The following is a 12084-nucleotide window of genomic DNA, read 5'->3' as shown; positions in this document are numbered from 1 at the left end:
ACAACTTCCAATTTTCCTACATTCATACTTCGTACATTCCATGTTCTGATGATTAATGGATGTCTGCGGCTGTTTCTCTTCAATTTGAGTGGTGCCACATCAGCAAATGAAGGCCTCAAAAGCTTTCTCTTTTCCATCTGAGTAAGGCTGGGTTTACTCAGATGTTGCAGCTCTTTCCCAGTCCTATTATGAGAGCCTTCTAGCCTAAATGGACTATTCCTAAAGGTGCGTGGTAATGTACCAAACAATGTTTCTTTGCTATTCATAAGGTTTTCCCTGGCCGATTCTTTCAGAAGTGGACGGCCTCTTTCTTCTTCCTAGTCTGTCTCAGTCTAAAGCTGGGCTTTTACCTGTGTGTGCACCAGGTGCATCTTGCTGGGTTTTAAACACAAGAGGCTCAGCCTTAAAACTCACACCTACATGTCACCACAGTAGGACAAACCGACAGACAATTTTGTCCTGCTGTTGGAGACCTCTCGTATCACCCCCACCTGGGTCCCTGTGGCTGACTGTTCCTCTGTCTGGTTTCTTGGCTTTTAATCCCCTTTCTCCTGCTCTTCCGGCCTGCTACTCTGGGCGTCCCTGCGTTGTCTCTCCTCACTTGTAACCCTGGGGCTGACTGCTCTTCTGTCTGGGTTCAAGGCTTTTATCCCCTTTCTCCTGCTCTTCTGGCCTGCTACTCTGGGCGGGCCTGAGTTTCCCCTCCTCGCCTAATCTCTTTGGCTGATTGCTCTTCTCTCTGGCTTCCTGAATTTTATCCCCTTTCTCCTGCTCTTCCGGCCTTCTACTCTGGGCGTCCCTGCGTTGTCTCTCCTTACCTGTAACCCTGGGGCTGACTGCTCTTCTGTCCTGGTTCAAGGCTTTTATCCCCTTTCTCCTGCTCTTCCGGCCTGCTACTCTGGGTGGGCCTGAGTTTCCCCTCCTCACCTAATCCCTTCGTCTGATTGCTAATTAATATTAATTGAGCTTCTCAATTAATGTTGAAGTGAATGAAAATATTTTTCTCTAGTGCAGAAAGAGCATGTAACCAGTCCCTGATAGAAGCTAATCCCATAAAATTGAGTTTTCTTTCAACTACATGTGGCTAAAGATATGGTTGTTCTTGCACAATCCTGAAGTGGAAGGCCAGTTAAAAATACTCATGAATCTCAGGAAGGTTTGCTTCCAGATCCATTTTGTCCCTCCTTTCTTGTCTCTATTTCATGTGGACATTGAATTCCTCAGCTCTTGAGTCCTGGCTACTGTTACTATTTAATTCTGTGGAGAGAAATAAGCTGAAGAGGCATTATTTCTTGTCTCTCTTATCAAATGGCTGACAGGGCCTTGCTGGGGGAAAAATACACACACACACACACACACATTCACATTTCACGTTAGTAAGTTCAGTTGCTATTAGTTCTTCTTTTACTTCCAGGTGAAAGTAGAGTTTACTCTCACACAATGCCTATTATAATAATTGTTTATGATATTGGTACCATCTGCCTTTGAAGTTATAACTGCCTTAGTTAAACATTTGATTTTTCAACATTAACCAAACAGCTGTAATGGGTGACAGCACATATTCTCAGGATTCCACAGTAGAAACAATTTTCCTCTCTCACCTGCTGACTCATCCTAAAGTCATTTAGAAGAACAAGAATTCTGCAATGGTGATTTTCAATAGGCTTTAGATAGAAAAAAGAAAGGTAGAAAGGTAAAGAGATGGCCTAGTTGCAGCAGAATGATTTTATCTTGTCCCTTTAAATGATACTCTTTGTAGACACAAGTGTTATGTATCAATAGTTAATAGAGGTTATAAGATCTAACAGATGAAAGAAATTTTAATAGTTGTTATCTGGAGATGCATTATTAAAATAGATGACTAACACTGTGCCCTAAAGGTGCACTTTTTGCCAGGTTCAAAGCCATGATTAGCAACGGTGTGATAAACCTTCTCATGAGTGGAAGCCATCTTCTTCTCCCTGGGAGCTGATTTTCCTTTATTTATATTCATTTATAATTTATTTTTATAGGAATGACTGAGTTTTTAAATTAACTAATTTTTATAGTTAGGAAAACTAAAGTTGGGTGACAGGTCTCACAGCCTGTACTGAAGGAGTTTACTCAAGAACGTAGGTATGCTAACGACATTAATGGGAACAATAATAAATGGTGAGCATATATTGAGCATCTGCTACCAACCAAATTCTGTTCAGAGCAATTGCTAATATTCACTCATTTACCTCTCATAGCAGACCCATGACTGTATGCTATTTTTACACAAGTTTTACACATGAGGAAACTAAGGCATAAGGGATTATGTAATTGCCTATGTTCCCACTGAACTGTCCACTTAGGAACTTCCTAGGGTGGATCTTTGTCTATGGCTAAAATTAACAGGAGGCCTGGAAGAAGGAAAATTTCTCTCTCTTCTCTAAACCCTTGCATCTCTTGGAGTAGTGGGTAGCTTCCTGGTTATTACATCCCCCGCCCACTCTCTAGGATGGGCAAGTGATAGAAAAAAAAATTCAGCATCACGTACACTTTGACATTCACTCATGCCGATACTTTTACTCTTTCATTCTTTCATTCTTAAATTTCATCTCTGGCATGGGTGGGGGTGGGGAAGGAAGGTTTTTTATAGTTAAGAAAACTCTTGCAAAAACCCCCAGAGAAGAAAAATCAGTCAGCTCTTGAAGTAACCATCATCTCTAAATCACTCAGCTGCTAACCAAAATGTTGCGTAGTGCCTAAGGCACTTGACTGCTTGGCGGTTCAAACTCACCAGCCACTCCTCAGAAGGAAGGTTGGGCAATCTATTTCTGTAGTGATGCTGCCTCAGAAACCCAAGGGGGGTTGCTATGAGTTGGAGATGATTCAATGACACATAACAACAACAACACATAGGGTCACCATGAGTCAGAACTGACTCAATTGCAACTGGTGAATAATGTCACGTTTGCTATGGGGCCCAGCCCAGCCTGGTTTCTGTGGCAGGCAGCAGGTCCTCTCCTTAGCTAGAGGGGCTGAGGGATGCCCTCAGTTTATAAATAACTACTCTGTGAGTGCCACTGAGTGGGGAGCAACTGGGGGGTAAAGGGGAGGTTGGCACATTCCTGGAAAGTCAACTCATTCTTAGGAGCTAGGACATAAGAATATTTAACCCAGCCCACCTGCCAACTTGCTGTGTGACCCTAGGAAGGAGCCCTGTTCAGAAGAAAGAGACCACAAATGGAATCTTTTCTTTATTTGTTTATGGTTTGGCGGTCATATTGGACCCCTTCTCGGAGCTTTTGATGAGGATCAGGGTCGCAGGACTCTCCAGAGTCAATTGTTCATGGGGGCAATGCCAAGCCCTCTGACATCAGCACCCAGGCCCACACTCCCTCCTCCATGAATCCTGCACCAGCATTCAGATGCTAACAACAATGGTGGGACTCAGCCAGTGACCCAGAAGTAAAAGCAAAGAGTGTCCCTTAATCCCCCAAGTCGTCTGAACTCTGCTCAGTTCTCCCCTCCCTCAGCTCAATACGCTTTGCTCCTCTGTTGCGCATGGGCAAATGCCTCCACTATGAGACCTCTCTGAGCTGACTGTCGCTTAGTTGCAAAAGAAATAATCTTTCCTATATGTTGGCATAAGAAAAAAAGTCCTTAAATGGTGATCACTATGCAAAACTATCTTTTCTCTGTGAGGAGGTGGCGGTCTTAGCAGGGGAGAGCAGTGAAGGGCTCTCTTTCATTTGTGGCTGCATCTGATCCACCTTTTCATCGCACAGCAAATGTTCATGCTGAACAGAAAGCAAGCATCAAAGGGCCAGACCTCCTCGCTCCCCTCCAAAATTCCATAGCCTTTGTTGTCATTGGAGCTGGGTGGTTATTGAACTTTGCAGACCTGCTGGGCCTGGAAAGTGAAAACACCCTCTCAAGCCAGCAGGGGTGGTGCTGTGTGCTGGGAGATAGGGCCTGTGCATGGAAGGCTAGGCGGTTGCCATGGCACCCTGACACCGAGATCATTTCTTATGAATGTCACTGGGGTCTGTGACTAAAGTTGTTTATGAGTCAAAAGTCTCATGAAACTACAGGAGGAAATGATGACCACACAGCGGCGGGCTGTGGGAAAGAAGGATGGAGCGTCGTTGAGGCTGACATGCTCTTCTCCCCCCTCAGTTTACTTCGGAAGATAGTCTTTAAATATGACATGAGAGCAGGACAAGTTAAGCACACTGACATTTCATTCGTCACTGTGCATGAGACAGTGAGGGAGAAGTGATATTTTAAATCATAGACTGTCCCACTGCAGTTTTAAAATACGACAACCCTGTGCTTTGTGGCTCAGCAAGTGGCATGAAGATTAGCGTCATGAGGCCCCAGAAGATTGTGCCTTGTGACCATTCCTCATGTTCTTTTTCCTTTGTTCCTCTGATGTGAAGGGTTACCACTTTTCATACTACCGCCTTTGGCTCCAAGATAACAGATGAAGGCATGAGTGCCTCCGTTTCCTTCCAGGGACATTTTGACTAGCAGGGATTGTTGTTATTGCTACAGTATGAACATATAAAAGTGTCCAACTAAAGGGTGTGAAGATCATCAAAGGTGATGGCCACCAGGGGGAAAAATACATAGATTTTGCTTCTATTGCTGGAACCTACCTCCACCCTGGAGACAGGGACTTATCTTCTTACAGTTGGAGACAGACTTATGAGAAAGGAGACCAAGAAAGTTCTGCTTTCAACGTAGAGGAAAAAATGGAGAGAAAAGGAGACAGTGGGGGGAGTGTGTTGAGGCTTATCTCTCTTCCTGCACCTTTTTCAGTTGCAAAAGATTAGGGTAAAGGTAGGCGAGTTCTCCGAGGGAAGAGGCAGAAATGGATGAGAGACAGATGGAGGAAGCAGGGCATGTGGGCGCATCAAGGGATGCTTCAAGAAAAGGTACTTCATGTGCACGCTCTTTAAATTAAACCGTATTCTTGAAATTCAGAATCTGCTTCCAAAAGTTAGAACATAGTCCTTAAATTCATGTCATAAAAAAGTAAGACTTTTTTTTTTTTAAATAGTTTCCCCATTAGATTCTTTTATGTTTATCAAAGAGACACTGACCACATTTAATGTTTTTATAGTTATTCTACTTTTGCAAAAACAAACCAACAAATAAACCTTGTGCTATAATAGAAAAAAAAAAAAACTATTGTTCTATTCATGAACAGAAAGAACATAGAGAAAATTTCTCAGGGTCTCCCATATGGCATAAATGGAGATGGCAATTTTCCCACACTGTCCCTTCTGCTGAGGGTCCTCTTCCCCAGGGTTTCTGAGACAGACATGAGCATCTTACCTCTGACACAGTACAGTTCAGCTGGAAAATCTGTCCTTCTCCTTCTACCTGCCGCACACAGAGCTTGCAAACCAGCTCCACTGTGTTCAGGCTAAATCTTTCCAGAGTGAAGGTGCAATGGAGGTTTCTTTGAGACCCACTCCAGATATGGTAAAAAGGAATTTCCTAAAGAATAGAAAAGTATTAACCACAAATGAGAGATTAAGAGTGAAATAACCACTAAGTTGTTTGCTGCCAGATACTCCTCCCAGTATACATATTAATTAATTTAATCCTCCTAATAGCCCTGTGCTAAAGGACATCCTGCTTCTCTTTCCAGATGGGAAAAAAAAAAAAAAATCTGAGGCCCTTAGAGATTAAATAACTAACCCAAAGTCACACAGTTAGTTAATGGCAGAGCTGAGATTTGAATCCAGGGAATCGACCTTCAGCGTCCAGGCACATAACCAGTCTGCAATGTGTCTCTCACTTACAAAAAAAAAAAAACCAGTGTAAATGATTAAAAAAAAAAAAAAAAAAAAAAAAAATTTCCAAACTAAAACCTATATGCACCAGTTACTGCTCATTAAAAGGAATCCCCACCATGATATTCTGGATAAAAGCAAAGGATAATGCAGTGATATAGTTTCCTTTTATGCCTGCATCTTCCCTCTGCCCAGAATAGGAGAAAGTCAAAACTTACTACATTTGGGAAACTGTACATTACAGTAGCTATCTTAGAAAAGCCCTTGACCAGAAAAGCACCAAGCCTCTAATGGACTTAATTTTTCAAAACAACAACAACAGACCTCCCCTAGGGCCCCAGGTGGCACAAAAGATTTGCAGTTGACTGCTACTCTAATGGTAGGTGGTTAACACCCACCTGTCAGTATCTTGGAAGAAAGGCCTGATGATCTGCTTCCATAAAGATTCAAAACAAACAAACAAAAAAAAAAACAAACTCACTGTAGAGTTGGTTCTGACTCATAGCAACCCCTCCTTGGGTTTCTGAAGTGGTATGTCTATGGAAGTAGATTGCCCCATTTTCCTTCTGAGGAGTGGTTGGTGAGCTTGAACTGCCAGCCTTCTGATTAGCAGTCAATGCCTTCGGCATAAAGATTACAACCAAGAAAATCTGATGAGGCAGTTCTACGCTCTAACACATGGGGTGCCACAAATTGACTCAACTGCCACAGGTTTGCTTTGGTTTTAGACCACCTCTAAGAGGGACCATTCTAGACTTTTTGCAATAAAGAAAAGAAAAGGTTGGTACATAAAAAATAGGAGAGCATAGTGATTAAGAGTGGAGAGTTTGTAGCCAAATTCATTAAGAATGAGTACAACCTCCTTACTTGGTGATTTAGAACAAGTTAGTTAACCTTTCCATGCCTCAGTTTCCTCATCTGCAAAAGAATTATCAACAGAGTACCTAACTCATATACCTAAACCAAAACCAAACTCATTGCCATTGTGTCGGTTCTGACTCATAGTGACTCCTCCTTGCGTTTCTGAGGTGGTATCACTACGGAAGTAACTTGCCCAATCCTCCTTCTTAGTTGGGGCTGGTGAGTTTGAACTGCCAGCCTTGTGGTTAGCAGTCAAATGCCTTAGGCACTCTGCCATAGGTTAATGTTGTTGTTGTTGTTATGTGCCGTGGAATAGATCCGACTCACAGCGACCCCTCCTTGGTTTTCGGAGGTGGTATCACTATGGAAGTAGATTGCCCAACCTTCCTTCTGAGGAGTGGCTGCCATAGAGTAATAGTTGAGTGTAAATCATTTGTCCACCTAGTGACCCTAACCAAGGTTATCTATAACTAATACCACATATCATTATTGTTAAGAGTAGTTTCCATTATGATTGTATGTATATAGGACATTGCTTATAAAAGGAGTAGATTTGTGGAATTTTATGGCAGTTGTAAAATAGAAGAAAGCAAAGGAAGAGATTTAATAAGTCAAAAATTGGCTTTCTTGGATCAAGTGCTGAGCCTATTCTAAAAGAGACTTGGTTATACAACCCATCAAAGCTTGCAATTGTTAACAAACTCATAGGGTTTTCTTCTACAATTTCTGAGTAAGTTGTTGATATATGAGTGTAAAAATGGAGCTAAAAAGTCTTCCTTTTATTCCCTTACTAAAGAAATCAAGTTTGGCCGTAGTAGTGGGGCTTGGGATTGGATTTGCATGTGTGTAGACATGGATTCAAAGGTTTTCTAAATGTATCTTATATTTCCCAGGACTAGGTACTGAGCCAGAAATCCCATCAAAACAGTTCGTCTCCTGATAGCTCAGGCTGACTAGTAGAGGAGGTGAAAACCCCTTGAGAGGCCTATGATTTTCCCACAGGTAAACAGCATGACACTTGGGATTAGTATTTTTATGCCTGTTATTTAATATGACTCTGACTGGTTTGTATTGTTACATGCTATTTCAGTTCCCAAACAATAGAAAGTTACTCCTTAAAAAAAATTAAAAACACCAAACTTACTGCTTTGGAGTTAATTCCAACTCACAGAGACCCCTGAGGGCTTTCTTCACAGAAGCAGATTGTCTCATCTTTCTTCCATGGAACCACTGACCTTTTGGTTAGCAGCCAAATGCCTTAACCATTGCAGCACTGAGCTCCTTAAGACTTCTGTTGTTGTTGTTGTTGTTGTTATGTGCTGTCAAGTCGGACCCGACTCATAGAGACCCCTCCTTGGGTTTCGTAGTCAGTATCACTACAGAAGTAGATGCCCCATCTTCCTTCCGAGGAGTGGCTGGTGGGTTTGAACTGTCAGCCTTCTGGTTAGCAGTCAAGTGCCTTAGGCACTATGCTACCAGAGTTCCCAAAGTGACTTCTAGCAAGGTTAAAACCTAATCTGTGTCACATGGGGTAACAATGTTCTGTTTTCCCTATGAATTCATTTGAGACTATTTTTGTCAATTCAATGTGAAATTTTATTCTGAAAGTTTATTGAGATGATGGAATTGGAAGTCTTTTAGTTACTAAAAATAAAACAAAAATAGTACAGTCATTTGAGGACAATTTTAAAGAAGAAAAGATTCCTTTAAAAATGTTTAGTTTTCCACAGAGTGGAGGTAACTATGGGGAGGAAGTGGAAAGAGAGCTGTTACATTTTGGGGAACTGCACTCAATGACATGAAACAAAATGTGTATGAGCTGCTGTATGGAAAATGAATTTGCTCTGTAAACTTTCACCCAAATCACAATAAAAATTTTAAAAAATACATTTTTCAAAAATCCTAAATAACTCCTATCTATTTTGGAGAAAAAAAGTACTGATTTAGGATTGTTTTCTGAAGATTTCTAATACCTATATAATTTCACTCATCTTTCTTGGAGTTGTCTCCAAGCCTTCAGTGCAATGTGAAAGAGTTACCTGATATTTAGCCAGCAATTTGCTCTTCCAGAGGGAATGGGCAATGTCGTGAATTGACAGGCGCAGGTTGTGGGTGCTGCCTTTAAAATGTAGAGCCTTCGGTTCTTCTAGGAGCTGTCCTCCCATCTGTCTTTCAAGCTGTAAAACTTCCTACAACGACATGCCCAAACCAAAAGCAAATTATTGAATGACATCAATTCCTTCAAGTTCAATCGTCAAATGGGAATGTTTCTTCACTGTGTCTTCTGAACACCATACGTGATAAATGTAACACCATGAAATCCACATCTAATAGCCTCAAGGCCCTGCAACTGAGGCCTCTGCCATTATTAGGGTCTCCCTGGACCCTATGACAACTATGTTTCCACAATCTTCATCACACTATTATGGAGCAAATTCAGTACAGTCTGCACTCCCTGACTCACAAGTAGAATATTTAATCGAATACAGGAAACTAATCACAGGCCCAAATTGGAAGAATCTCAATTATAAATAAATAAATAAATAAAGTAGGTTGGCAATTTACTTTTAGGGAATGGGGCAAATACCAGGAAATAAAACCTGTTTTGTACTTGGTAAAACCAATGAAAACAAACAAAGTCTTAGAATGTATTTAGATATTTAATTTAATCTCTTGTAGTTTCTTTAAGTACAGAAATAAAATAACAAGTGCTGCTTATGGTGATTCGTTGCATGATTCCCAATTATAAAAAAATATATAATTTTTAATAAGCTCATTATGTTTCCTATTAGTGGAAATTATTCTAATACAAATTAGTGGAAATTACTCTAACACAACATTTTCCATTTTTCAGCCCCACATGTTGAACTAAATAGTTCTTAAGATTAAATTTCAAAAGTCTACCTTGTTTCTCAAGAATTGTGTTTGATCAAAAATTTGCAATGTGACTTACTTACACTATAAAGATGTAGCACAAAGACAAATTCTATGTATATTTCCATTTCTCAAGCTAGTTAATGGGAGTTAATGAAGCCTTTCCAACTACAGCTGCAATTACCTAAACAGTAGCAAACCCATAAGTTATCAATGAACAAAATATCCTGTGTCTTCTTTGCTGTCTGAACCTTCCCCATGCACTTTGCTTCTGTTATGCTTTAAAAGTGTTAGTGACACAATCAAATATGTGGACAAATGATGACCATTCTTTTTATTATAGGGGTTCATGAAAATAATGGGTTTTATATATATATATATATATATATATATATATATATATAATAATTTATTTTTCTGGTGAGATTTGAGTAGAATGCTTGAACTTCAACAACACAGGCTCATATTCAGGTCATTCCTCACCTATATACAGAGCACCTAGCATGGCATAACCAAGCACAGGTGCGTCACAATGGAGACTTGCTAGTATGAGGACCAGGTTGCCTTATACAAAGAAATGTATCCATCTTGCATATAGTGAATGAATTCCATCTTCTGTGTGTGTAGGCCTATTGGTATGGAGCATACCAACATCATTGATTAGAGGTAAACAGCTCATTCCAAGCTGCTTCTGTAAGTGGTTCTTAGCATCCATAATCTTTCTGTCAGTTCACTAAAAATGTAGGAAATAGTAGGATAATGTGGAATGTGGTCTTGGACAGGGACTCCTCTAATTAGCATCTAATGGAAGAGATGAGGCAATAGCACATTGAAGTAGAGATGTACACAGCCCAATTGTCAGAAAGTATTGACCTGATATTTAATGTTACTTGCTGATGAATAGCTATTATTTGTGACAACAGCCTCAGCAGCCAACCAACCGCCAACCACACTCGACCAAGTGGACACATATGCTGTACCATCACACTTGCTCCATTTTGCCTGCAGCTTAGCAGACTCCAAGGAGCCCTAGTAGACCAAAAGATCCATCTCACCCAGAGTTGCACATGTTCCTTACAGAATGCCTTCCCACAACACTGCACAGCCCATTCCTCAACAAGAATCCAGCCAAGTGGAAAGAAAGAATAAGAAAAGTGAGGGTTAATTGCAGTTTCTTCTGCTTCAGCAGGAAGGCATAATAAGCTTATGTTGATCATGCTCGGTGTCTAGTTAGCATAATAGAGAAAGCCGATGTTCCCAGTGAACCTGGCACCTGACAAATTCTAAAGCTAAAATGATGTTTGTTTATAAGCCATTAGAAGAAAAGAAACATAATTAGAAATCTTTGAGATTACAGTCATGCCAATCAATCAGTTCTAGCTTCTTTCCATGCGCCCTAATTACCTCATCAAGACGTCTAAAGAGCAATCGATAGTAATTATCTGATTACTATAGATCTTCATTATGTCCAAATTATCTCCCTGGGATGTCTAAAAGAAGATTCATTGTATTCTGGGAGGTAATTGTACCCAACAATGTATAATCCACAACCCATTCTTATAATCAACATAGACTGTCAGAGGATATGGAGAACATTACCAGTTTTCTAGGCAGGGAGGATCACTGAGGGGAGAAAAAAAAAAAAAAAAAACTAAACTGCCTATTGGCCATGAAGTCGAGAAATCTAATACTGTATTTTGACTGCAAAGTTTGGCTTGGAGTAAGCCCAGGAATAAATCTCAACAAGTCCTTGGTTTCTTCATCAATTTCCTCAAATGTAATGGCAAAGAGTCTTCCCTAATGGAAAAAGAGATTGGGCTGGCTTAATGTGGCCCATTTTTGGTGGATGTACCAAATTCATCTCAATATAAAGGAAAAAAAAAATTCTCACAAATGGACCAAAAAGCAACACAATGATAAATGGAGAAAATATTGAAGGTATCAAGGGTTTCGTTTTACTTGTATCCACAATCCACACCCAAGGAAGTAGCAGTCAAGAAATCAAATGATGCATTGTATCCAGCACATCTGCTGCAAAAGACTTCTTCAAAGTGTTAAAGAGCCAATATATCACTTTGAGGACTAAGGTGCACCTGATCCAAGCCATGGTATTTTTCAGTGGCCTTATATGCATTTGAAGGTTGGACAATGAATAAGGAAGACTGAAGAAGAATTGATGACTTTGCCTTATGGTGTTGGCAAAGAATGTCAACTATACCATGGACTGCCAGAAGAACAAACAAATCTGTCTTGGATGAAGTACAGCCAGAATGATCCTTGGAATCCTTGGATGGAGAGATCTCATCTCATGTACTTTTGGTCATGTTGTCAGGAAGGACCAGTCCCTGGAGAAGGACATCACACTTGGTGAAGTAGAGGGTCAGCGAAAATGTGGAAGGTCCTCAGTGAGGTGTATTGACACAATGGCTGCCACAATGAGCTCAAACAGCAATGACTGTAACGATGGCACTCACAACACAACAGTACACAGCAACAACAAAATATAGTGCCATTTTAAGGACAATGAGGCCTGGCTTAGAAGAGTGGAATAGCATCAGAGAATGAACTCTTTTCC

General features: G+C 40.6%; 1 protein-coding gene across 1 annotated transcript in view; it reads right to left on the bottom strand.

Moving 5' to 3' along the window:
- Positions 1–12084, bottom strand: part of UNC5C (unc-5 netrin receptor C) — a 585103-nt gene that overhangs the window by 8021 nt on the left and 564998 nt on the right. The window contains exons 14-15 of the mRNA XM_007946393.1: positions 8675–8824; positions 5311–5475 (exon numbers count right to left, since the gene is read on the bottom strand). Coding sequence (XP_007944584.1) covers positions 5311–5475; positions 8675–8824 — 315 coding nt within the window. The remainder of the gene's footprint in view (positions 1–5310; positions 5476–8674; positions 8825–12084) is intronic.

This window comes from Orycteropus afer, unplaced genomic scaffold (genome assembly GCF_000298275.1).
Source record: "Orycteropus afer afer isolate SDZICR_OR568_19922 unplaced genomic scaffold, OryAfe1.0 scaffold00159, whole genome shotgun sequence".
Classification (NCBI taxonomy): domain Eukaryota; kingdom Metazoa; phylum Chordata; class Mammalia; order Tubulidentata; family Orycteropodidae; genus Orycteropus; species Orycteropus afer.
Note: the sequence above shows the minus strand (reverse complement) of the source record. Positions and strands in the feature narration are given on the sequence as shown.